Here is a 26,319-nt window from a genome sequence, read left to right on the forward strand (position 1 = left end):
GCAACCCTGCCCCAAAAAAGGCAGAGGAGGGCTGCTTGCAGCCCCAGCACCCTGAGCAGGTAAGTTAGGTGATTTAATTCTCCAGCCAACTTCTACGTGAAAACTTCCCGTGTTCCACAGAGGCTTCAAAAGCTGAGATTCATACCCCTCGTCTTACAAACACACATGACAACCTCACAAGTTGAGTGTGAAGTGGCAAACAATTTTATTATACAGTTAGTAAAAGGCTTTTTATCTTATTTTGAATGATGTGCAGGGACACAGTTCCCTCCTGCAGGCTTACCTGCTGATTATACCTTTAAAGTGCTAAATGACAACTGTGAAAATATCGGCACTTCACAGCAGAAAACTGAACATGTGCTTTTATCAAGTCTGAAGTGATGATAAACCAGCTGTTTCACAAGAGCAATTTAACATGAAAAAGCAAAGCGTACAAGCTATTGCTAAAAAGAGGCGGGAAAATATGTGAAGAATATCGCAAGGCAAGTAAAGCATCAGAGAAAGGGCCTTGGTGTGGATGCTGCTGGTTTGGGATCTCACAGACGTCCTCCAAATCATGCAGAAAGCATATGGAGAAGGCACATGCCCCTTCTCTAACAAATTTTTAGATGGATTCTGCAGTGTAGTTATGCAGGCTCATGTATTCTGCTTCATTTTGGTGCAATATTGAGCAGTAAACATGAGCCTTTTAACAAGGTGAAAGGATTTGGGGAGATTTCCTTACCCACTCCAAATAAAGAGCAATTCTTAGTGGTGAGAACTACAGCTTTCATGGGGAGTGGCAGGGCTCTACAAAGCCCCCACTGGCAAAATTACAAAAGCTGAGGAAAAAAACCCAACAGCTTACTGGGGACTGCTGATGGGGAATCCTGGAGGTTTTGGACAAGTCACCACGTTACCTAGAACAGGGGAGAACAGCCCTCACCTTCCATCTCCCAGCAGAGGAGGTTAAGTGTATTTAAAAGCACCGTCCCTTCCTCTGACAGATAAAGCACCAGGCACTGAGCAAGCAATGAACAAACACCTCAAGCTCACCTGGATAGCAGCCTTGTCAGATCAGTATCAACACCTCACTGTTGCATATCTTTATCATCCTTTACCGTTTAAGGTAGGCATTTCTTGCATTTTTGAGCAAAGACGAAGTGTTAGGAGGGAGGACTGGTCATTCACTCCATCGCAGGGCTGACAGACCCTTCCCACCACAGGCTGAGCTCCAGACACTTGGCAGCCAAGCACCGGGGAGCTCACCTCCCTCCTGCTTGCCTGCCAGCAGGAAGGATGTATTTTGGGAAGCTGTGCCAAACAGCAGGAATCCAGGGGGAATAAGTTACTGGACACAGTAAAGCAGGGAAGAAGCAACAGCCTGGATTACAAGTGTAGCCCAAGCATCAGCACCAGGCCACCAAAGTGGTTTCAAGTCCACTGCATCCTCGCCCGATTCAAACCGTGCCAGCCCATGGCACAAGCCTTCTGCAGTGCAAATCCAGGACCAGATCGCCAAACGTTTTGCCCAGCCCCATCTCCTGCTCTCCTGTTGCCTCCCAGCAAATCACAGGAGGTTGGGAACACCTAGATGTCTATGCTGGCATTTTAAGAGCTTAAAAAAAAATTAAACAATCCTCTAGCTATAACAACCCTCTCACTACAGAAAAGTAGTTTTGTTACTTTTGTGTCCCTGTGCTTTTGGGAGGGAGTAGATGAGATGGCAAACAACCTGCAGCTGCAGCAACAGAAGCAGGCAGCATGACTGGGGATCACTACACTGCCTAGAGTTAGAGATGCCTGCCAGCAGCGACTGAGAGGTGTCCTTTCTGCCCTGGGCTGGGGGAAGCTGAGAATTTATTTGGACTTAAAAAATTTATCTTACAAATCTTGCAGCCCAGTCCCCTTGCACTCCAAGCTGATCTCTGGGGATAAGCAGGGAAATCATGGGCTGCAGTTTTGAATGGAACCTTCATAATAATCCAGAGCATCTCAGTCACTGGGTAGAAGCTGTGGATGCCCCATCCCTGGCAGTGTTCAAGGCCAGGCTGAACGGGGCTTGGAGCAACCTGGGCTAGTGGAAGGTGTCCCTGCCCATGGCAGGGGGCTGGGACTAGATGTCTTTAAGGTCCCTTCCAACCCAAGCCAGTCTATTCTATGATTCTACGGCCTCCCTGCAGCGTACAGAGCCAACCCTATTTGTGTCCCAGTGCAGATGCAAGCTTCCTATATTCCTATCCCTTAGCACCATGTATCAAGAAAGGTGAGAACTACATCCACGCTCCTAGCCCGGCTCATTAAATACAGCCGAAAAATTAAAGACGCCCAACAATCCTGTGTGGGACCAAGTCCACTTAGCACTGGCATTGCATGAATCTGCACTCCTCTTAAAGCATAACCCCCCTTCCCTGCCTGGAGGGGGGTGAAATGAGGTTGATCCTCAAGCACGCTGGTTAGATATGGCTCTTTCCTGACCCTCAGCTTTATCCCCAGGGTGCCAGTGCCACATCAAGTGATGCCAGAGTCCACCCCTGACCCTCAGCAGCAGGGAAGGATGCTCCAAAGCAGAGCACCAAAGTAGGACGACAGCTCCTGGGAGAGCGGGCAGCTTGCATGCGGTCTAGCCCAGCATGACAGACTGTGCTCTCATCAGAGGGGCGTCTCTTGTCATGAGTGAGAAGGCAGTGTGACTTGGTGCACCAGGGTCCTGCCTGTGCACCCAGCACTGGGCAAAACGAGCAGCAGAGCCGAGCAAAGGTCCCAGCAGCAGACCCAGAGACATGAAGTTAGGCAAATTCAACATGAAGCACCTCAGGCATGTTTCAAGCCAAGGTGAGGAAAGCCATCAAAATCAGTCACCCTTTGGACCACCAGGACCCTCTTGGGACCAAACAAGGAAGACATGGAGAATTGCCACGAGGACTTCCTTTTTTGACTTAAGGCATGACTCCTTGAGCAAGACCCTCTCTATGGGTGTAAAAGGAGAAGGCTACAGAAAAGATGGCTGGGAAATGGGGGAGGGAACAGACCCAAACCCAACAGCATCACACAACCAAGGCCTCTTCCAGCAAAATCTTTCAGAAAGAAATGTAACAACGCCCTGACTTGTCCCCCCCGCTGCTCTCCAGGTTTCAGATGTGTTGGCCAAATTTGTGCTACAAAGAGGAATCACTCAGGCTGAGTGACGGTCGTGGCACACCACCCACTCCAGCACTATTTCTGCAATCGAGCATACACCAGAAACGCCACAGCTGAAATCACAGCGATGCCCACAGCTGCAAAGATGTATGGCAGGGATGGTCCATTGCTGTCCCCTGGGGGGACTTTGGCCTGAGACGAGCTGGTCACAGTGCCACGACCCCTGCTAGAGTCAGGGGAGTTTCCTGGAGGACCAGCTCTGTCTTGGAGGTCACTGCCTGCCTCGAGCTGGGTGCTGGGGTAGTGGTCCACACGGACCTCATGGGTACCCAGAGAGGTGCTGTACCAGCTTGAAGGTGGATGGGAGTCTCTGCTTGCTCCAGCTGTCTCCCCTTCCCTGGGGTCTGCTGGAGCTGGGCATCCTAAGGAGACTCTAGAGAGCTGTTCTCCTGAGCTTGAGCTATCCGTGCTCACCATGAGCTGTTCACTACCAAGGGTGAAGCTATTGGATTCCGTGGAATAGGGGCCGCAGGGCCCTTGAGAGCCTGGGCATATGCCAGCTGCCTCTGGGTGCTCCCCATCTGTGGAGAGGAGGATGCCTGGCTTGCTGAGCTCCACATCACCCTCGATGTTGCTGCCAGACTCCCAGACGCTTGTGGCAGAGCTCACCCGGGAGGCCGTCCGCTCAGCCTTGCCTACAACAGTTGTGCCCAGGAGAGTGTCCACCGAGGCTGAGACCACCTTTGGGAGACAATGAGAGGGTCTGGGTGCCATGGGGAGCACCCATTTGGCCTGGTCTCAGGTACACACATTACGCGACAAGCCCAATTCAGCACCCTTCAGCCACTAACAGCAAGGTTGGGTCATAGGTAACTCCCAGGGCTGGGAGAGCGAGCAGGGCAGGGAAGCGTTTGGGCTCCAGGGAGCCTTTGGTATTAGGGGGAGAAACAGGAAGGAAGGAAGGGGAGACAAGGAGTGAGAAGAGGGGTGGAAAGAGACACCTGGAAGCCAGGAGACTGGCAAGTCAAGGAGGGGAAATAAGGAGTTAAAGCCCAACAAACCTTGGCTCCCTTCTCCCATGCTCCAGAATTCAATGTCTGGATGGGGACATGAACACAGCAGGAAAAAAAAACAACCAAATAAACTCGCTGCCAGCTCAAAATCTTACACTGCAGCAGCAAATCTCCCAACCAGGAGGAGTTTGCAAGGACCTGAATGAAATGCAAGTGGCAATGAGAAAGGTCACCTACTTCCTCCTTCATCGGCATGGAGGGGGTGCTGCTGGCTGTCTCCCCTGTGGGCAGTTCTTTCTCTTGCACAGGAGGCTTCGTGGATGTGTCACAGAACGGGGAAGCATCTCTGGGTGCAGGGGTAGCAACCAGGGTAGTTGTTTCCATCAAAGTCTCTGTTGGGGAGAAAACAAAACATATTGTGTTAATCAGGGGACCCAAAAGGCAAATTTTGCTCTTCCTCAAGGATGCTGCCACAGGAAACTCCCAGAGCTGAGGAGGTCACACAGGGAACAAGACCCAGTACTGTGGGACCCAGCGCTCTGCTGGCACCTGAGCTCTCCCAGTAGGTCCAGGTAAACAAGATGGCACCCGCCAAGCCAGCACCTCCAATCTGTTCCTCCCTCTGAGAGCAGGATAGCCCCATGCTGCTGAAACTGGGGTGCAGACATTCAACTGAGACATTTTACATTACAAATGAAGCAAGTGCCTCTGCCGAGTTCTGGTCAGGATGTTGTACCAAAATATAGTGAGCAACAACTGCAACAACAACTGGAAGAAGAACAAGCAGCCAGGTGGGATTTCTGCACAACCCAACCTCGCTCCCTTCCTGGAGAAGGCTGGGGAGATGGGAGGGGAGATAAGCAACAACACCAGAAAGTTGTTCTCTGCACCTCCATGAATGCTCTCTGCACCCCCATGAGCGCTCATGGGCTATGAAGGCAGACGCTACCTTGGGCTGGCCTGTACCAGCAGCTATGACTACTGCCTGTCCCATTCCTTGGGAGGGTCCCCATGGCATCCCCCAGTGTCTGACACCATGCCACCACCTTCTCTGCCATCCTCCATCCTCACCATCAAGCAGGACAGGCACAGAATGATAAAATAGAATCACAGAATCATTTAGGTTAGAAAAGATCCTTAAGATCGTCCAGTCCCTTTAGATCACTGAGTCCAGTATCTTGCCTGCCAGCAGGTTTGCAGACAGGGGGAGTGGGGCAGCACCACAGCATCAGCACCCTGGCTGGGTGGGCAGCACCCATGGATCCATAGGCCAAGGGTACTCAGGGTGGGCTGCAAGTCTGGGGGAGACTGAGGGAAATTGAGGCTTTTAAGACTCCTGCAGGAGCTGAGCTCCATAGCCACCAGCCGCCAAGAGCATCTCCAGAGGGACAGGGGTCCTGGAGTGGCCCTATCCCACATGTCCCAGACCAGGAGATGCTGACCCTCCTAGTGCAGAGAAGGCTGGGAGGGATGGGGGTCCCTCCCAGGGACCCTGGAGGGGAGGGCAGGGCTTTGTCCTGACACACGGAACCCACGCAGGCGGCTGATGCAGGAGATGTTAAATCCCCCCCCAGTCAGCAGCTGTGGGACACAAACATCTCTGCAAACTGGGTGGGTTTCACACCCCAAAGCTGCCCCACAGGCAAACAAAAATTAAAATGCGGTTGGACTAGACAATTGTTGTAGGTCCCTTCCAACTGAAAGTCTGTTCCATTGTATTCCAACCATTAACCAGCACTGCCAAAGCCACCACTAAACCATGTCCCCAGGCACCCCATCTACATGTTTTCTGAACACCCCCAGGGATGGTGACTCTTCCCCCCTGTCCCCCCGTCCCCATCCCCGTCCCCAGGCAGCCTGTGCCAGCACCTGCCAGCCCTTTCGGTGCAGAATGTTCCCTCACACCCAATCTCACCCTCCCCTGGCACAACGTGAGGCCGTTTGCTCTCGTCCTGTCGCTGGTTCCTGGGGAGCAGAGACCGACCCCCCTGGCTACAGCCTCCTGCCAGGCCATTGCAGAGCCACCGGGTCCCCCCCAGCCCCCTTCTCTCCAGGCTGACCCCCCCAGTGCCCCCAGCCGCCCCCATGACTAGCGCTCCAGCCCCTTCCCCAGCCCTACTGCCCATCTCTGGCCATGCTCCAGCCCCTCAGTGTCCTTCTTGTCAGGAGGGGCAACCAGCAGCACCTTCAGCCCTACTCCCCATCAGCATGGCTGCACAGTGGCTACATAGCTCTGCCAGCAAGGAAACCTACCTTCACCTCCTCTGTGCTCTTGCCACATCCCGACACACTTCTGCTCCGCGTCAAACTGCTGCTGTATGAGGAGCGGGCTGCGCACATCCACAAAGCTGTCTGGGGGCTCACCATGCTCAAAGCTGGGCACAACCTGTTTTTCTGGCAGTGTGTTTGGGGGCTGTGGCCCCCTGCTGTGAGTGGCCTCCTCCAGCCTCGGCACTGACTCAGTGGAGACATAGAAGTCCTCTTGGGGCTCGTTCCTGGGCTGCCTAGGGCTGTGAGCGATGCTTGTGTCCCTCAGCGGAAGAGACCTGCCCAGACCCAAGCCTGGTGCACCGCGGTGCAGGTGGTTAGCGTTCCCAAAACACCCGTTGTCCACACACACCGGGTGCTGCTGGCGGCCCAGCCAGTCCCGGCCCTGTGGAGGGGGGGCAGCCAAGGTCACAGCCACGCTGTCTGCCCTAGGGGTCCCTGGTGCCACCTGGGTAGTCTTGATGGGGTGTGAGCGATGCCTCTCTCCACTGTGCCCATCACTCACTCCATCACACACTGCACTCTCAGGTGGAGGTGACTGGGGGCTTTCTTGCTCCAGGAATGTTTTGGGGAGCTGGAAGGAAATAAGCTGTGTTAAATCACTGCACCAGGATGAGGGGGTCTGGGACCAGCAGGGTGTCCCGAACCCTGACTCAGTGACCCAGGTGATCCTGGTGATGAAGGTGCCCTCCTCAGCACCCAGCTCGCAGGCCTGCATGGGGTCAGGGGCTGTGGAAGGGAGCCTGGACTAACAGAACAGACCCTGCACTCCCATCCATGGAACGGAATCAGAAGAGGGGAGCAGCTATAAGGCTATATGTAGGCTACATATTACCAGATGCAGCAAGCATGGAGCAAAGACCAGCAACAAGAGGCTGCTTGTGGTGTCCCTGAACAAGCCTGGCCCTATCACAGGCTCCCCACGCCCCACCACACCGGTCCCAAACAGGACCTTTGTGTCCCTGTCTGATGCGTGCCCCACTCACCGATTCCTGCACCGGAACCCTGGCATCCAGGTCCATGCCTGTGACGGTAGCAGCACTGGGCAGGAGAGGCGGATGGCTGCCAACAGGTGGGTCTTGGCATGGCTGCTCAGCTAATGGGGTGCCCAGAGCAGGGCTCGGCCCTGTGGATGGTGTGGAGGAACCGACAGAGGAGACAGCAGGACGGGCATTGCTGACTGCAGGAGGGAAGGAGGCACTGGCAGCAGCTGGGGGACCTGGAGGAGCCAAGGTGGTTCATGAACAGGGATGTTGGGGAAAAAGCCGAGGGGGCAGAGGATCAGCATGGGGCCAAGGCAGCCTCTCGTGTGTCTCTGCTCTTCCCCACATCAGCCAAGCCCACAACACCCCTTCATTCATCTTTCCATCTCCCCTCCAGGTGAGAAACCCAGCCCACTGCCAGCCCAAGCACCATCAAACAAGAACCCTTTCATCCTCAGGCACATCACCAGGGTGAGGAGCATCCCTGGAGATGGTCTCAGACACCCCCAGGCCACTGGGAAGCCAAAGCAGGGAACAAGGCCAGCTGCTTGGCAGACATCAGGAGACATGGTTTGGGTCCCCATCTCCACCTGACCTCTGGGGCAGCACCCAGGGACAACGAAGCTACATACTGATTTGCCAGGAGTTGTATACGTGCTGCAGCTCATCAGCCAGATGCCCTGCATTGTTCTGGCGCAGTGCTTCGATGAGATCCAGCACCCAGCCCTGCCGGCACTTCAGGTGCTGATAAAACCTATAGACGGTCGCCTGGCTCCCCCGCATTTCCTCCCGAGTGTGAAGCTCATCCTAAATAAAACACAGAACATCTAAGAGCGGGTCTGGCTTAGAGGTAAGGCAGCTATACGTTGCCCAAGCTATACAATGGGGAAGGAGCCCAGCAGGACTCAGGAAAGCAGGAAATTACTCTGTCATCATCGGTGAGGCAGCTCAGGGAATCGGCCAGTGATGCCACACGGATGTTCTTGAAATTTTTGAAGTTTTTCAAAATGTAGTCGTACACTTTGTCTTCAGCAAAACCCATCCTGGCTCAGCAACTGAGGAGAGAGAGAGAGACTTGGCATGAGTGGAAGGCTGCTTTGTTTGGCTTTTCTATAGGAGCGTGGGCTTTTCTGCAGGAGCCTGGCCCCTTGGCACAGACACTCAACCTCACTGCCACAGCAATTAGGGCTGGGGGAAATTCCAGGCAGAAAGCACACAAAGCAAAAATATTGTGGTCAAAGTTCAGCTCTCGACTGTGCATTCACCAACCTAGTTCCCTTCTGCCATGGCCCAATCTGTGTTTATTCTTTTTGCGCCTGGGTGTATCCCAGCTGCGGGCTTTGACTGCAAGCAGTGCAGGGTCATGCCAGGCGAAGGGGCAAGGCTCGGATCCTGCTTTAGGCCCAGGGCGACGTGGCTTCTCGCCGACGGAAAAGGATGGCAGCCCGACAAAGGTCCTTCTCCCAGAGCAGCAGCAGCCTGGGACGGTCAGGCCGCGGCAGGGCCCTGCCTGCTCTCTCAGCCGGGCCCCGGCGCCCCGCAACTCGGCCCCCCCGCCCCCAGGGGGGCGCTGCCAGACTTTATGCTTGTCAATAAACTCGAGAGCCCACCCCCGCCCGCCGCCCCGGAGCTCCCAGCTCGGTGGGCCCGGTGGGCCTGGGGGCGGGGCGGCCACCGGGCCCTACTCACGCCGGGGTCCCCTTCCCAGCGGGGCCCACTCCCGGCGGGTTCCCCTCACGCCGGGATCTCCTCACGGCAGGGCCCCATCACGACGGGGTCCCCTCATGGCGGACCTCGCTGGAATCCCCCCCCACGCTGGAATCCCCCCCACGCCGACTTCCCCCGGGATCCCCTCAGGCCGTGTATCCCCTCGCTCCGGACTCGCGCCCGCCGCCGCCGCGCTGCGCAGAGGCCCTACCTGCGCCCGCCGCCGCCGCGCCCCGGGGCCGCTCTGAGCCCGCCCACCCCGCGCGTCGCCGCCACTGATTGGCCGTCGTGCCCGCCCGTCGCGTTGACAGACAGTGGCTGTGAGGCGAGGAAGTGCCCGCCCTCTCCCTCCCGGAGCACGGCGCCGGATCCGGACGGCGGGGCGGGCCCGGGGCGGCGGGGCCGGGCCCTGCCGTCACCCAACGGCGGCGGGACGGGGAAAGGGGCGGGGTGTGCGTGTGGGGCAAACCGGGGCAGCCTCTCGCAGCCGGCAGGTGGCAGCACCGTAACGGGAACGACCGCCGGGCACCTGGCGGAGGGATCCCGCTGTGGCCGCCTCGCCCCGCCCCTCGCCCCGCCCCGAGGCCCCGCCCCGGCCCTGTCAGCGGAGCGCGCCCTGCATGGAGCCGCACCATGGCGGCAACGGCGGCAGCGGCAGGAGCGGGCGGGCGGCTGCGGGGGCGCCGCTGAGGGCCGGCAGCCCTGCGGCGGGGCGCTGAGGGGCGGCGGCGCCTCCCCCCTTCCCCTCCCCTTATTCCCCCCCCTTCCCCCCCCCCCCATTCCCCGTTCCCCGACCCCCGCGCCCTCCCCCGGCGCGGCGTCCATGGTCGCGGCCGGCCGCCGCGGCGTCGCACCGGAGCCGTTGGGCGGCGGCGAGAGCCAGCGAGGGACAAGAAGCGGGCCCGGGCCCGGCGCCGCCCGCCGCGCCGCAGGTGAGCGGCCGCCGGAGCAGGGGGACGCGGCGGGGAAGGGCCCGGGGTTGTTATAGCGACGGGGGGGCGACGACACACGCGTGTTCGCGGCCTCTGCGTGGGGCCCGGCTCGGCGGGGTCCCACCTCGTCCTACACCACTCCCCCCCCCCCCGCCCCGCTGTGGGTTTTATTTTTTCATAATAATAATCATAAAAAGTGAATCGCGATCGGGGCGTGTGAACTTCCACACGTGGGTCCGCAGCTCCCCACGGCCCCCTCCCACCCCGCGGGGGGGCCGAGCTGGGGACCCCCCCGACACCGGGAACACGTCGCCGGGTGCAGGCAGATCCCAGGGCACCGGCCACCTCCCTGCCACGGCTCGGCTCTCCCTGCTGCAGGATCTGGGCTCCGGGGGTCCCGCGCTGGGGCCCCCACGCGTGGGCAACCCCCTCGGCCTGACCCACGGCCTCCTTGGCACCTCTTGGCCTGTGCTGAGGACGTAAGGATCCTTTGCGGGAAGGGTACGCCAGCCTCGTAGGCGTGTGGCCTGGCTCTCGCCCTGTCCTGGCCCTGGGAGAGATGATCCAAGCTGGAGCACTGGAGGGGACACCCTTCCTCACCACAAGGTCCCAGGGCTGTGTCCCCTCCTTGCCGGTGCCTCGGTGCATCCCAGAGGGGAACGTATGGGCTACCATGATCCTGGCTCTCCCACGCTCGGTAGATGCGTCTTCCCTCCTCGTCCAGGACTTGCTTTTTTCTGTTCTTGGATGTCATCAAGGGTGGAAAATGTGACAGGAAGGAAGGGAGGCTTATTTTCCTCCTGCTAAATATGGACTGACATTAAAATCCAAATACTGTCGTGAAAGGAATCCCAGCCCCTGTTTGTTGGAGGAGGGAAAAATGATGTTTTCTGCCTTTTCGGCTGTGAGGTTCCAGCTGGGAAGTTTCGCAAGGAGCAGCAGGGTCCTTGCCGAGAGCCTCAGGAATTTACTTCGCTTGTTCACAGGACACTCTCTGCAGTGTATTAACGCTAAAAAAAATTAGTCATCCCTTCTCTGCCTGTCTGTGGCTGGGGGAAGCTTGCCGCGAGCATGCATGATGTTTTGAAAATATGTAGGGATTTTTCCTCTCCTGTACGAGGACTTCTAGATACGAAAGGGGTGCAGGCGAATAAAACTGCAGCCCCAACAGGAGTTCATAATCTTTCTTTATTTAAATTCCTGTTGCTGCAGCAGACGGTGGCAGGGAAAGAGGTGTGCGGGTGGCTGCAGCTGATACAGGGAACAGCCGGGTTTGCAAGGAAGATTTATGTCTCTTTCCATCAAGAATCAGATGCAAACTCATGCCGTTATTCCCACGGTGAAGTTGGGAAACCGGCTCCATGCAGGGCTCTGGGACGAGGAACAGGACCCCAGGGATGGCCGTTGTGCTGCCAGCTCCCCCAATGACTTCTGCTGTGGCCAAGGTGAAGAGCCAGGGCGGTTTTGGGGGGGTGGGGGCATGGACCACAGCTTCACTGGGACCTGGGGGTGCTGTGTGAGAGACACTTCGTGTCTGTGCTGGGCAGAAAATGGGCACTGCCACGTTCCCCCTCCCTGTGTTCCTCTCCATGCCTGTTGGAGAGCTTTTTGGGGAGGTGTCTGTTGGAAGCTCCAGGCTTTTGCCTGATCTTTATAAAAACAGTTTGTTAAAGCAGTGGGGGGATACTGGGAGATGCTGAAAATAGATGTTTCCCGTTTCCAGGGGCATTGCTGTCCTGGCATTGCTGCGGCTGTATTGTTTTCAAGCTAATAGGATACAAAGCTCTGCTTTTCTGAAATGCCACTCTCAAATAACTGATGCTCTGTGCAGATCTGTGATATTGGTCCAAGTCCAACATCAACATCCTTGTGGAAGAGTAGTTCGAATTCCCTCTCTCCCCATCTCCTCCTGCCGATGACCTACATCTGTTCTCCTCTGACCCCCTGTGTTTGCAGTGGGACGGCAGATCCTGATCCAGCGGGAAGGGCGCAGGTTGCGTGACCTCTGCCGGGCTTGGCCTGCAGGTCTGCCTTAGCTGCTTCGGGTAAGGCAGTGCTGAGCCACGATTGGATGGCCGTGCTCTGCCTGATGCCTCAAAACACTGGGGAGTGTAGGGTAGGTTATTTTGCGTGGAACAGAGTGGCCGTACGCTTCCATAGGGTCAGAAGCAGTACAGCAGATGTGCAGGCCGCTGGCTGGTACTTCATTCTTGGTGTTATGTGGGAAGGAGGTCAGCCCTCACGGCTGCTTTTAGGTCTCATTCACAAATTGCATTTTCCTCTTGAAATACAACAAATCCCCAGGCTTTCCTGTCGCAGTGGAAATCATTTGAATGTGACCAGGTCCGTAAGCATCCCCAAAGCCTGCAGACAGGAAGAAACACTAGAGTGAAGAAGTAGGAAATGTCCGAGTTTATAGCAGTAGGGTGATTCATCTCCCGGCCCTTAACTCTTTCCCTCCTGCTTTTGGTGAGATCCAGCTGTTTTGCTTCAAGGCTCAGAGGCCGAGGAGGATATCGCCAGCTCTTTTCTAGCTGGATCACAAAATGCTGCTGGGCTTTGTACATTGTGTTTATGTGGTTTGGGGTGGAAAAGGAATGGGCTGTTGGGAGTGTGCGGTTATCTGAATCGGATAACTGGAACATCGGCAGTCACATTAGGAAAGATTAATATTTCATATATGGGGTATGAATCGTTTGTGCTTAATCACTGTATGAAGGGCTTAGGAAGAAATTTACCGATAAGCAAGTGATTCCTGAACTGTCCAGAATGTTTTCTTGCATCTTCCTCAGGAGCAGCTGCTCCTGGATATCGCTAGAGACTAGTCTGATCCTGTTCTTCCTGATGTCTGTAGCTTTTGTAAGCAGGTAGAGCAGCTTTCATCACAAGTGCTTTCTTCTCATTAAACACACAAAAATTCTGGAAACCGTTTTTCTCTGGTAAAACTTACGTGGCTGTACTGTGAGCTGCAGTACCTGGCAGTGCTTCAAACTTATGTGTGTAGCCAGAGCTCATAGGAAACATGTCTTGGGCTCTGTGGATGCCATCACTGTTACATACATCTGTCCAGCTGCTAGTGCGGAGGTGGCTCATTCATACTTTTCTCTGGCTAACCTCTTCAGGAGACCTTAAATTTCATCTTCATGCTCCCAGCGTGGTCCTGGAAACACCTGTGATGATGGTGCTGCTTTCCACATCTGCCCCACATTGATCCATGTAGGGTTCTTTTTGCAGTGGAAAGTTTTTTGTAGCACAGCAAGAAGGGGGCCACCCTTCTGGGTTGGGTGCCACTGTGTTTGTGTGGGAGGAGGTGATGGTGGAGGGACATGTTGGGGCACACAAATAATCCATCTTCTCTGTGTCCTGCAGGTTGGTGTTGAGCCGGTGGGAGGTTGGGAAGCGGAGGTGGGAGGTGGAGGTCTCATCGTGACTCTGGTGGGACTGCTGAGGTTCAACTAAATTTGAGGGTTATGTCTCTGTTGTGGGAAACCCTGCTTTAGGCTGTGGGAGGGTGTGTGGCTGCGCCTCCCCTTCCCTCCCTGCCCTGAGTCAAAACCTGCCTAACTGAAAACATCGGCCATGGCCGTCAAACCCTCTTTTGCTGTGGTTACACATATGGTACTGCAGTGTTTATGGTGGCTGCAGTTTTGATGGTGGAAGTCGAAACAACTGAGTGTGGGTTGGGTTTTGGCATGTTGGTCATGTAACAAATCCTGATGGCTGCTGTAAGAGGCATGGAGGTTAGAAATCTTCTAAAAAATGGGGAGGGGGCTGCTTTTTTCCCAAAACACATGTGGGAGAATGCCCCTTTTATTCCACGTGCAAATAGATAGCTTGCTTAGGCAGCAGTGAGTCCTCTCTATTCCAGGATAATTTGTTGTCCTATTTCCTTCCTGTTGAAGCAACTCCATTTTGCATGGAATAATTAGTACTAATTTGGGCCTGGGATGGAAAACAAAAATTCTCTAACTTCAGAAGAATAGACAAGAGCACAGCCTCTGCCTCTCCTGTGTGAGTCAGGTCGTGCCATTCCATCCCTCCTATAAAGCAAAATTAAAACCCGTACGTGAGACCAGACATCCCAAGTTGGTAGGAGGGAGCAGGAGATGTAGGTGTCACCAATTTTAAGCCTTCTGCTGTTGCAGGGAGCTGAGGACATCTGTGGTGAGGGGGAACGGACCACCACCTCCTTCCTTCTTGGCTAACACTGAGGAACAAATAAACAAAAATGTTCCCACTGCACTGATGTGAAAAGCTGCTTCTGAGCCGATCTGGCATGTCGGTGTATTCCTGGCGCCCCAGCCAACTACTTGAGACCTTTTTATTGCTGTAACAAGGACTTCCACATCCTGCCCCGCAGTCTGACTTGAGCCATGGCTATTTTCTGGTCCTTCCGGGAAGACATCCCTGTTCTCCCTTCCTTTGCGTAATCAAGGGACGCCAGCCAAATTCCTTCCCTGCCCCAAATCCCTGCATGTTTGAAGAAGGGGAGGTGCAGGCATCCTTTCTGGCTTCCTTGGAACTTACCTGGGAAGCATGAGATGAATTATGGCGCAAAGGTACTGCAGGCAGGATCAACTCTGCCCGTCTCGCAGCCACCTTCCTTGATGCTGGTAGGTTCATAATTTCTGCTGGTGGTGATGGCAAGCATCAAGGCTGTGTCTTCGTTTTCCAGAGTGCTGCGTGAATGTCTCTTCAGGCTGAGCCCTGGAGGTGGTGGAAATGGAGGTGTCTAGGCTGGAAATCCCAGCTGGCAGATGTGCTGCAAGTGAGACAGGCTTCCCAATATCTGGATAGCCAACCCCTAGAAGTCTTGGCTGATGGATGCTATCTGCCTGCAGGGTTACACAGGGATTTTTAAGTCCTGTATTCATAACTTGGGGGTCCAAAATGCTGTTTGATGCTCCAAGCTAGCTTGATAAAAGCGTGTTAGAGGCTGATTGCAGAGGTGCTGCGGCAGCATACCAGTCTTAAAAACAGAGTTTGGCATGTTCAAGCTTGTAGGTTTTGTGTATCCCAGTTAGGTAATAGGTGACAGGAAACCTTGATTCAGGTATGAGCAGTGAATCAATCAACGCTGAATTGCTCAGTGGTTGAACCGGCCCCCCTTGGGATGACTGCCTTTCCATATCATGCCTGATGTTTCGAAATAACTTCTCCGAGGTGTTCTGATCATCTAAAACCCAGGGGTTTAGCTCACTTTGGTCTCCACCCCATTAGTGATGACCTTGCTCTGGGGCTGCAGAGAGCAGCAGAGATTTCTAGTTTAACTGCTGGAAGGTAGGATGTCTCCCTGGGTCTGTGCTTAGATGCTCTCCTCCAAGGAGCTGGGTATCTTCTGACCAGAAAGCAACGTGTAGAGGGTTTTCCCAAAACTGATACCCACAGCCATCTTCGCTTGTCTTCTGTGCATCCAGTATGTTATCTCCTGTGTCTGTTATTTATAGTGGACAGTCTGGTGTGCTCACACGTGCTCATCTTTAACTGGGGTTGACCAGTTGGTAGGATGAACAATGATCGGAGATGACGTGAGTGGGATGGACTAGACAGCTTGCGGGCATTTCTGGAGCATTGCTGTGCTTGAAAATGCTGATAGTAGCTGCAACTAAGTGGTTCAGCTGTAGTGGTGAACTTGCAAACCAAGAAGCAGATCCTCCTTTAATCCCTGGGATTCTGTGGGGTCCATCCCTTGCTTTTGACCCTGCATTTTTAGAGTTGGTTGATTCATACTCTGGGAATTTCAAACACTTCATTCACAAGCTGCAGCTGGCTAAGGGCTGATACTACTAATTTGTGTTAGTAAATTATGTCATGGTATGTGTTAGAGAGCGTTCTGCAACCAGGAAGTTTGTTCCTGGCTCCAACTTGTGTTGCAGCCAGGCTGAAGTCCTGCTTGCTTCTGGTTGGGCATCTCTTACTTCACCCTTTGAAACAGCCATCTTGCCCTTGTGAGCTTTCAGGTGAGTACTGAAGTGATAACTGGTGATGTGATATCCAGACAGGTCTTGACAAATCTGGGGAAGGTTTTCTGTTCACTCACCTTTATTTAAAAACAAAAAATATAAGGAAAAGGATCTTCCCTGCATTGACCTGGAGGTCAGACCACTTAATGTAGGAAGATATTTGCCATAGCTGTGCTTATCTTGTCCATGAAAGAGTCTGCTACACACTGTGCAGACCCAGCCCCTGACCAGGTACTGGAGGAAAAATGGAGATGGAGGAAGCAGCAACCTGCTAAGGTAGTAATGTAGGTTAGCGGAAGAAAAGCCAGGAAGGCAACTTGGGTCTGGCTGCTGGTGGCGAGGTGGTCCAAGAGACTCAGCTGAACTCGGGAGGGCAGAAGGGACAGATGTTACAATCCTGATGCTGTTAGAGGCATTTAGAAATCTTCAAGTAAGTAAATCTTACTAAGAGGAGAAATACAAAGAACAGAATTTGTTTTGGTTTTTGTCTTTTTAAAAAAACCCAACATTTTAGTGGTTTATAAAGATTCCAGCGGTGCTCTGGGAAAGGGCAGCCTCTTGTTCCAGGCACCACGCGTACAGCATAGGGAATATCCTGGCTCTCAACCTGAAGGTTTTGAGGTACCATAAATTTTTCTTGTGTTAGTATGTGGCAGGACAGCATGCAAAACTTTTCTACTGCTTTACAATTTGAATAATGTTTTTATCATGCCAGCAGATAATCATCTCACTTTTGTTCCAGAAGCAAAGCTCTTATGGATATGTTTGAGAAGCCTGAAAATAAAAATGCTCACATGTGTTTTCCAGCATTGCTTAACACGTGGTATATCTCAGAGCCTCTGGATTTCACGCTCTTGCAAACTGTCCACTTTTGAGTGTGAAGGCTCAGAAGTATAACTTTAGGCCTGCTCTCAGCTAGGCATGTGCATATTTAGTTGGTCTCTAAGTGGAAGTACAGACTTAGTCTTCCCTTGTTTCTCTGCATGGCTGGATCAGAAGGGCAGTGCTTTCATCTCTGCAGCAGCCCAAATGCTGCAGTTTCCTGTCCATCTCCTAGAAGACATTAATGCCATCTGTGCTAGGCCTGAATGATGAGTTAGAAATGAACAGAGATGAGTTAGAAATGAGTAATAAATTGGAAAGCATGGATAATCTTCAAGCTTTTCTCTTAAGGAGACTTTAAACCTATTTGGCTACAGACAGAGAGATGTTTTTTAATCCCAGTCGCCATGTACAATTTGCATTCTCATTCCAGTGGCAGGGTGGCAATGCCAGGCAGGATCTTTGGTCAACTCAGTGGCAGCAGCTTGGTTTTAGATACTTGGCTAGCTGGAAGACTGTGACTGTGATTAGAGAGGTTATTTTCTAAGGTTATCTCAGAGTATATGGAGAAGAAATGGGAAGACTCTTTTCAAGGCTAGCATGGTTTTACTTTGTAGTTTTGCAAATGACATTTTACTACTTTTTGGCTCTGCTTCAGTCAGTCCTTCAAAATATTTCTATTATGTGGATCCCTATTTTTTTCCATAATTTTAACCATTTAAGAAATTTAGTGCATGCATATTGCTTCATAATGGGTAGATTTGCATTTCAGTCCTCCACTGAGCTGTGAAAGGCTGCACAGGTTGGTGAGCTCATCTAGAGCAGGCTACAGACATTTCCTGTGGGGCTGTGGGAGAATCTCTTACATAGCACTACCTTTTAGAAAAAATATTCAGCCAATTCATCTACCATTTTTCTGTTCCTGGCTTGATCTGCAGTACTTGCGTATGAGTTTTTGGGTTTTTTTTTACTCCAGTAGGTACCTGGAGGTGAAATCTGTGACCCAGCCCTTAGTCTGTGTTGCTGCAGTGCCTGGTCTGGGGCTGTACTTCAGCTCTCGCTGTGCTGAACCGGCAGGTCTGGCCTCCCAGAATCCAACATCCAAACAAATAAAATGCACAAAAGAGGTTTTGTTACAAAGGGAAACTGAGGGATAGGCTAGTTGACATACAAAGGCAGCTTTGGAAGGGTTAAGATGAATCTCTGCTCTCCTGGGAAGTAACTTAAATGTGCAGTCATCCTTTCTCATATCTTAAAACATGATCAGAGGAGGCGTGGGATGGGCAGCTTGCAGCCTTGCCTGTCCATGCAACCCAGTCTCGTAAGAGAATCTCCTCTTGCTTGTCTCCTCTGGAGCGTAGAGGAAGAGCAGCTCTCCCATCCTCTCCTCAGCTGAGCCTCCAGAGAGGCTGACAAACCTGGTGGTGTTTGAACATTTTTCACCTTGGGTCCATCAGCGTGTTAAGATGGCTTGGAGGGCCACCAAAGTGTCTCCATCCCTCTCAGCTGCTATTGAGAGGGTCCCTGTGGGAGGTCGTGTCCCTCAGTCAGGGCTGCAGGAGAACTCTTGGTGATACAGGTGTAAAGACAGTGCTGCAGGTGCATGTTCATAAAGGCGGCAGATCTCTTGATCCACCGAAGAGAGGTTGTGTAGTTTTCAGAGTATCTGATACTGCTTCTAGTGTCTGTGTCTTACCCCCAGTGTGATGGAGGATTTACTCTTTGCCTCCCTTGATATTTGTTAAACAGAGTTCAGTGCCTGTGCGGGGATAACTGTCTCTTTTCTAGGATACAATATATTCTGTGGAGGGTGTTTGAGTTTATGTAACTTCCCATATGTTGCCCTCTTTGTGTATAAACTTGAAGATAAATTGTGAAATGCAGGGAGCTGCTTTAAAAGGATATACCCTCAGCTGGATCTCACGCTGTTTGTGGCAAGAAAAGAGGAACCCAGGGAGCCCTCTGTCCTTATTTTCTCTCTCATACAGCTGAGTGAGCAGCGTGGTATGGACCGCCTGATGCTGCCCCATTGCCCAACACTGTGATGCTTCTCAGGGAGAGAGCATGGTGAGCTGTCAGCAGGCTTGAGAGCGGCATGTGCTGCTAGGAGGGGTGGTGGTTTCTCTGTGGAGATGCTGCAGCCCCAGCATTGCTCCCTACAAGCCCTCTACCCCTTCCCAAAGCTGCTGCATTCCTTACCATGCACCTCTGCCCAGCAGAGATGTTGCTGTTTTCAGTGAAGCCTTAAGTCAGTGTAACTTGAATCAGTTGGCTGGACATGACCTTGCCAGGTGCTGCTTGGTCTCCGTTCCTGTGTAGATCAAGGGGATCTGAGGATGCTCAGCATCTTGCAGAAGAGGGTTCTTTGGCTCCCATGGCACACGAGCGCAGCAGCTGGTGGGAGATTCATGGCTCTTGTTCACTGCAAACTTGAAAGAAGCTGCTCACCCATCCACGGCTCATTTCTGCTTGTCAATTTTGAAAATGGTTCAGTAGCAAGTGTAAGAGCAACTGTAAGCATGATGCTGCCAGAGTTTGCAGGTTGCCTCTACTGAATAATTACACAGTATGTAATTAGGGTATCTGAAAACATCCATTTCCATTCTCCCCTTGAACAAAACTAAGAAGCCTAGCTCCTGAACTACCCTCCTTTTGAACTTTAATGTTGAGAAACTGAATTTTTACTCTGAAAACCGTGCTTATTTGACTGGTGGATGGAGAACGAGGAAGTCTGTGCACAAGTGCATGGAACTGGTGGAAAGTCGGGGGGGGCGGGGGGGAAGTGCTTCAGAGATGAGCCAGGCAGATCTGATGGTAAGTAGGTGGAAACTTCAGCCAGGGCTCCTGGGCAGCGAAGCAGCCTCAGAGGTGATGGGAAAGTTAAGCTCCTCGGCATCCAAGCCCAGGAACTGACTTCTTCAAGTGATTTTTTTGAAGTTACTGCAAGATCATGACTGTTTTTAGGAAGCCAAGAACTTTGCAGTTGCTCAATACTTGCTCAGCTGCTTTTGTATGGATTATTTGGAATGATTTTATTTTCGTAGAGTGGATTTAGAGTTGCTGACATGGGCTTTTCAGAGATTAGCGTGTTTAGCTGCTGTGGAGAGGACACAGCATGGTGAGCAGCAGTTCAAGCCTCTCCTAGCTGCTGTGAGGGGAGAAGGGCTGGCCACTGAGGTCCCAGTGAGGTGGTGCCTGGCTTGGTGACTGTGGCTTCATTAAAGGTGGCTGAAACCTGGACATGCCAGCAGCCTTCAGGCAGTGTGGCAGACTAGAAGACTAAACTTGTGGTTTAATCTATTTAAGCTGGCTCTGCTGCCCAAAACAAGTTCTTGCCTGTTGCTGCCCATGATCCAGGGTGCCCAGGTATGGAGAGGGCAGGTCTCACCCACTGACAATTTGACTTAGTTTGGAAGAGAATCTTTAAAATTGTGTTTAGAAGCGTTTAAGGATTCTTTCTCAGTGGGCCTCATGGTGTGGCTCCTCATGCAGCCGTTAGCACAGAGAGGGTGTGGTGATATGCATGGGGGGATTTCATTTTGGGCAGTTCAGTGCCCCATGGGCTGAGAAACACGATGCAGATTTAAGGGAATTTAGGTTCCTGGAGCCCTGTCTGCTGAAATGCCATCCACTTGCATCAGAGAAGGTACTGCTGGCTGGCTGAGGTTGCCTCTTTATATTTAATTTTTCCTTTCCTGCTGCTTCATTAAAGCAATGTAGTTACAGAAATGTAGGTAATTAACTAATGAAGGACACAGGCGGTAGCACAGTAGCTATCTTGCCTGTTTTTCCCCATCCAGCACAGAAGGGTCTTGTCAGGATACCTCTGCCACGCTCGTCACGGCAGTGACCAGTCCCATCTTATGGGCAACGTTTTCTGTGTCGCTTCAGCTGTTTCCAGCCCTCCGGGTGGTCATGGCAGTGTGTGTGCTGTACCCCCTCTGTCACCAGAGTGCAGGCTCCCAGCCCTGCCAGAAACCCTGCCAGCAGCAGATCCCAAGCCCAGGGATAGGAAGAGGACTGCCACTTCCACGTTTGTTTTTTTTTTTCCATTTTGCCTCTTACAGTGACTGTTACAGATCTTTTAAAGCATTGCTTGAGCTTTGTCTTCACTAACAAGACTGGCTTGTTGGTGCAGGGTGTTTCCAGGAGGACTGTTGCTGTTTAGGTGACAAATTGCAGCTCGGCTCCTGTGAGATGCATTGACTTGACACTTGAAGAGGTTAGCCTTCCAAGTGAGCACGAGGCGTCTGGAGCTCAGTCCTCCGTGTCCCTCCCACAGCTTGAGACCAGGGTAGGGCAGCATAAAGTGTTTTTAAAAAGCCTCTTGCCTCTTTTCAATTCTGATTTCCCTGCAGCCTGAGATGTTCCTGCCTCTTTATCTCCCTGCGCCAGCATCTCTGATAGTGAGAATCTGCAATGTGGCAAAGCCACCAGTACAGGGGAGATGGGCTTCAGGCTGTGGCAGTGTAATAGGGTTTTTCTCCTGTCCTTTGATAAAAGGACTGGCAGCAATTTGCCCCAGGGGTCCAGGTTGCACTGACAGCGTGCCAGGCCCAGTGGGTTTCCAACATGAGAAGCAGGCTGCAGGACTGTTTTATGTGAGGCGAAGGATGTGTTTCCCCCAAGATCTTATTAGAGCGGTGCTGTTGGCAACCTCTTCCCAGCAGCTGAGGGCCTGCCCTGCTCCCCACCCTGGCCCTTGGGAAGGGATGCCAGAGGGCTGAGGATGGGAGCAGATGCTGAGCTGCGCTTGTGAGTTTGCTTTCACCTGTGGCTTTTCATCATGCAATTCTATGTGGCATGATGAAGGACTGAGGAATTGTGTTTTTTTTAAAGATGAAAGTGCTAAATCTGGCTGTAGGGTTGAAACCTTGTTTCAGGGACTAAGCAGGGACATAGATTTTCCCTTCTGCTGCCCTCCAAAGGTGCTGCAGCTTTGTGTCTAGGGGCAATCAAGGTTCAGCCACGGGGTTCATTCAGTTTGGTGGTGTTTTTAGAGACTTTTGGAGAGCTAATGCTACCATCAAGCCTTGGGAGGCTGCATGGCCTCTGATATCTGCTGTGGCACAAACCCATCATTTGAACTTGGGCTACCAACTTCCATCTTTGGGCCAACTCTCAGATAACAGTGGCTTATGTTAAAGATGGGAAGGTACTTTGTGTCCCTCTTGAATGAGGTTCTTCCAGTGGCCTGGCTGTAGCTTTTCAGTGTTCTTCATCCAGGTCTCAAGCATCTCTGACTACCCCAATTTATCTGTGGTCACTTTATGCGTGGTTACAAATGACCCTGTCAAACCATAGTGTTGGATGTTACATTAGAATCAATTTTTCTCATTACTGATGGTTTTACTTCCTATATTTTTGGACGCTGGGACCTAATTTTACTTAGAAGCAGTCAAAACATTGAATAAAATGCTCTAAAGCTTTCAAAGCATTTGAACTACATTCTCCCATCAGACATACTCAAAGTCACTTCCATTCTGGATCTGACCGTGAATACCAGCTTTGAGCAGTGCCCAGGTTGCAGAGGCACTTGGATCTACCTCTGGGGAGAAGAGAGAGGCCTGGGGAACATTGGGAAGTGATGGTATGAGGGCGAGGAACTGGGTATGTATGTGGAGCTTAAATCTGTTCTTGCTAATAAGAGCCACTTGAGAATTTATTTTTATTTTTGAGCACAAGTTTGGTCCATCCTATTCTGGAGCTAAATTCATGGCTTGCCAATTGGATTGTGTCTTCCTTCCTTCCCTCTTGGCCCCCAGCTGCCAAACCCTCCGTTCTCCACCATGCCCTGGCACGTGGCAGTGTCTTGACCAGGACTGCAGATGTGCCAGCTTGTACAGGTATAAATTTTGGAAGTAACAAAAACTGATGACTTCAGAAAAACCTTCTTGTTTCTGCTGAATTTTGTCTTTGCTTGGAGCCCAGCAATGTTGAACAGGCACCTCAGAAGCTTGGCTTATTTCAGACTTTGTGCAACATTTGGTTTCATGCAGGATAGCTCCCAGGCTTTGCTGCAGTTCTTCTCACAGATGTCCTTGCACACTTGCTCTTCTCATCAGCCCAGGCTGGAGCAGTCCAACATGTGTGTTGTTGCAGTGCTGTGGAAGTAGACACCAGCATAGGTGGTGGCTGGAGGTCCACCTTGCCCTTTGCCCTACCTGCAGCAAGCAGGCATGGGCTGCCAAAAACCAGTGGGACTGGGTCATGCCAAAATCTTGCTGCAGATCCTGTGGTACAGGAGTGAAAAACTGAGAAGCCATTTTCATCTCCCCACTGAGAGTGGTCCTTGGATCCTGCCCCTCCATCTCTACAACCATGAGCCAAAAGATGATCTTGGAATAAAGTGCTTGCAGGCAGAAAGTCTGGCAGTACCCAAGCTGCCCTCTGTTCCCCTGTCCTCCTTTGCTTTTACAGACCTGTTCCATAAATTGTCTCCGTTGACAAAATCACACTTATGTCAAGCACTTGCCTGCTTAATTCTTCCACTTGTAGTTTTTCTTTCCTCTGGGCAGGGTTGTTTCTTAGCAGCTTCAAGTGCAAAGCTGCCAATTTTTTAAGTCTTTCCTGGCTTCAGAGTTGAAACTCTGAAGTTTAATTTAACTGTTGAAGACAGTTTAATATTCCTGTCTTCTGTGAGCAATCTTCCATGAACTTTCCTTCACTCACTACCCTACTCCCATTTATCGGTGCTTGCCTTGATCACAGATTTTGTGCCCACGACAGGACTGGAGTATTCCCGTTGTGTCACACCAGGCTGCCTGCTGTCCCCAGGGAAAAGGGAAGAGATGTGAAATAAAAGGAGTTGGTGCTTCCATGCTTCTTGAGAACTGCTGGCTTTTATTCTAAGTCTGAAGTCTCTTGCTTGGACAATAGATAACAGGTGGCTTAACAGTGCTGACTGCTTCCTGGTCAAGCTGCCCACTGCCTGATCCAAAAGGGAGTTATTCCCTCTGAAGTGGGGCTCCTTCAGCTCACTTTAAGTAATGGGCAGCTGAAAAGGCAACACTTTTGCTTTTTCCTAGTGGAAAACATCCTGCAAAGGATTCATTATTAATAATAAGCTGCTAAACCTTGTCATCTTTGATAGCCAGGCATGTGCTATTAGCTGAACTTGGTTTAGTCCCATCCTGTAAGCTCCCTTTAACCTCGGTGCCATCTGTGCCTATTTCACCATTAGTAGTTGCACTTAACATTCCTACTTACTGCTTAATAACTTGGGGTCAAGCCCTGTCTCATCAAAATCAGGTGTTCTCTGGGGCTCAGGTGTAGCAGCATTGGTGCATTAGTTGGTACTTGGTTGAAGAGGGAGGCCTATTGCCCCAGTGTCCGAAGGAAATTAAGTTATGAAGAGTTGATTAGTTGTTACGTGACAGAGGTGAGCTGATGTAGGTGTTGTTTTGGAGAGTTTACTTTTCTGCACGTGTTGGGCCACATCTGACAATCGGGTAAGGCAGCTCAGCTTGCTTACCTTGGCATGAAACCGCTCTCCCTGGCACAGCACCCTGTCCTGTCTGACATTTTGGCAGGTTAGGAAGGCAGGTTGGCCTGCTGTGGCTGACACAGAGCCTGGCATGGGCAGCTGTGGGAATGCCTGGTGTGGGGAGGCAGAGGAGAAGGGACCCCACATCTGGTGGCAGTGGCCTGTGTGATCATCCGGCTCGAGGACCCTGAGTAACCCACCACAGCTCTTCTCCCAACTCCAGCCTATGCCCCTGACTCTTGCCTCTTGGTAGGCTGAAATGAAAATGTGGAAAACAGATGTGACCTGATGATACTATCTTGTTTAACTATCTATATCCAGATGTTTCCAGCTTGTAGTGCTAATTTCCACTTACAGTTGTCCAAGAGCTAAATCCAAGATGCTCACTGCTTTCATGTCTGGGAAGAGGAGTCAAACTAACTTGAATGTTAGTTGTGTGATCCGTTACTTTTCTCAATCCTATATCTCTTGCATCCAGGTAGGGCAAGACTGCCCATCCCAAACGGTCACATGCATCTAAAAATCTCCTTGTAGGGAAGATTTTTCTTCATTAACTGGATGAAAGGATTGAAAAGCAAGAGGAATAAGACTATTTTGAGAGTAGTCCTTACTTCAGGTTAAATACTTTGCAAGGGCTTTTCATCATGTCTTTTTTTGAAGACATGTGAATAGCTTTCTCTAAGGGAGGCACTTCCCTTGAGACTGCACATGCTTTTCTTAAATTTCATTGCCGCATGACCACTGAGCACTGAAGGACTCATATGAATTTTTCTAACTCCATTTGAAAGGCAAGCTGTTCTTTCAGCCTCTTGCAGAATCTGTATGACAGGAGATGCTGTAATCAAGCTGCAGCAGTAATTGCATTTGTAATGTGAAAGACAGAACAGAGTCTAAAATTCTCATCCTTGACTGGCTCTGTAGGGACTCAAGGTAGTTAAAAAAAAAAAAAAAAACAACCCAAAAAAACCCCACCAAAAACACAACCTACCAACCCAACCATTGCTTTTGACATTTGAAATTGGTCTGGGCAAAACATTAGGAAACAACATACTCTAGGGGACAAGATGATCTAATACATCTGACTTTAAAGAAACATGCTCCCGTGGAAACTTATTACTGTGCCTATTCCAAAGCACTGGCTGCTGCCCTGATCTCCCCTGCCCTCTGCTCCCTGTACCATGTCAATGTACCATGTCACTGTAGTCAGCAAGTTCCACTTAAACTTCTCTTCTGCCTTTTTATTTTGTGCATGTTGCCTGAGTTAGCTCTGTTCCTAAGTAAGCAGTTCTTTCGCAGGAGAAAGTCTTCCAGGATGCTACTGGCAACTTATTGTCCACTTCCTGAGGAAAACTACTTGTAAGTTTTGTAAGAAAACTTTTAAGTAGTTTGCCAGAGATCTTGACAGTTCCAGTGCAGCTGAGGCTTCTTGCATTGGTTCACCTTCTTGGGATGAAGTTGCAGCCACCCACATGACTTTCTGCATTAGCTTTAAGGGAGAAGCCTGGAGAACAAATCTGTGCTGTAGGATTTCGCCATCACCACTTCGTTTGCTCCTGTGACATTGCAGTTACGACGTGTGATGATCCTCCGTGTAGCAACCATGATTTGCAAACAGAAGCTTTCCACTGTTTAATGCTGTTGAATTTTGAGGGATGGGGAGCTGGGAGCTGGGCTGGAGTGAGCTGCAGGGGTCAGATGTCCCCAGCACTGCAGGAAGTCACAGCTGGAGCTCATTGGCTTGGGCTAGGGATGCTTCTGGGATGGCACATCCTGCTGGGTCCTTCCTCTAGCCAGCCCCAACTGCGAATCAGACCTTTATGAAAATAGCTCTTTAGTACAAAGGTAGTGAAAGGGGCTTAGCATCTCAGCTGGATATGAGCTTGTTTGCATCCGAGTTACTCAAGGTTTTCCTTTTAATAAAGGTTTGGCATTCCCTGTTTGGCTGGCTTGAATACTAGGCTGATTTTTTTCTTGTGTGTAATCGTAGGTGTGGTGTGGACTTTCCCAACAGGACGTTGCTTATTC

The 26,319-nt window shown here is 51.6% G+C and overlaps 2 protein-coding genes across 5 annotated transcripts in view; one reads left to right on the plus strand and one right to left on the minus strand.

The window, feature by feature from the left end:
• Nucleotides 1–181: 181 nt before the first annotated feature.
• On the minus strand, nt 182–9,361 carry MAVS (mitochondrial antiviral signaling protein). Of its 3 annotated transcripts, none has more exons than XM_037387650.1 (7): nt 9,303–9,361; nt 8,310–8,439; nt 8,017–8,191; nt 7,388–7,620; nt 6,387–6,975; nt 4,371–4,525; nt 182–3,861 (listed from the first exon to the last, which is right to left on the minus strand). In XM_037387650.1, the coding sequence occupies exons 2-7, from the start codon at nt 8,424–8,426 to the stop codon at nt 3,196–3,198; spliced, it is 1,935 nt and encodes a 644-aa protein (XP_037243547.1). In that variant the 5' UTR covers nt 8,427–8,439; nt 9,303–9,361; the 3' UTR covers nt 182–3,195. The 3 variants fall into 3 exon arrangements, with proteins under 3 accessions (XP_037243547.1, XP_037243557.1, XP_037243566.1); XM_037387660.1 differs by lacking the exon at nt 9,303–9,361 and adding an exon at nt 9,074–9,269; XM_037387669.1 differs by lacking the exon at nt 9,303–9,361 and adding an exon at nt 8,654–9,052.
• A 496-nt stretch (nt 9,362–9,857) lies between these two features.
• PTPRA (protein tyrosine phosphatase receptor type A) overlaps nt 9,858–26,319 on the plus strand; it is a 133,858-nt gene continuing 117,396 nt past the window's right edge. For both annotated transcript variants that reach the window (XM_037387701.1, XM_037387711.1), the window contains exon 1: nt 9,858–10,023. The gene's annotated coding sequence lies outside the window, so the exon portion shown is untranslated. The remainder of the gene's footprint in view (nt 10,024–26,319) is intronic.

Source organism: Falco rusticolus, chromosome 1 (assembly GCF_015220075.1).
Source record: "Falco rusticolus isolate bFalRus1 chromosome 1, bFalRus1.pri, whole genome shotgun sequence".
In the NCBI taxonomy this organism is placed as follows: domain Eukaryota; kingdom Metazoa; phylum Chordata; class Aves; order Falconiformes; family Falconidae; genus Falco; species Falco rusticolus.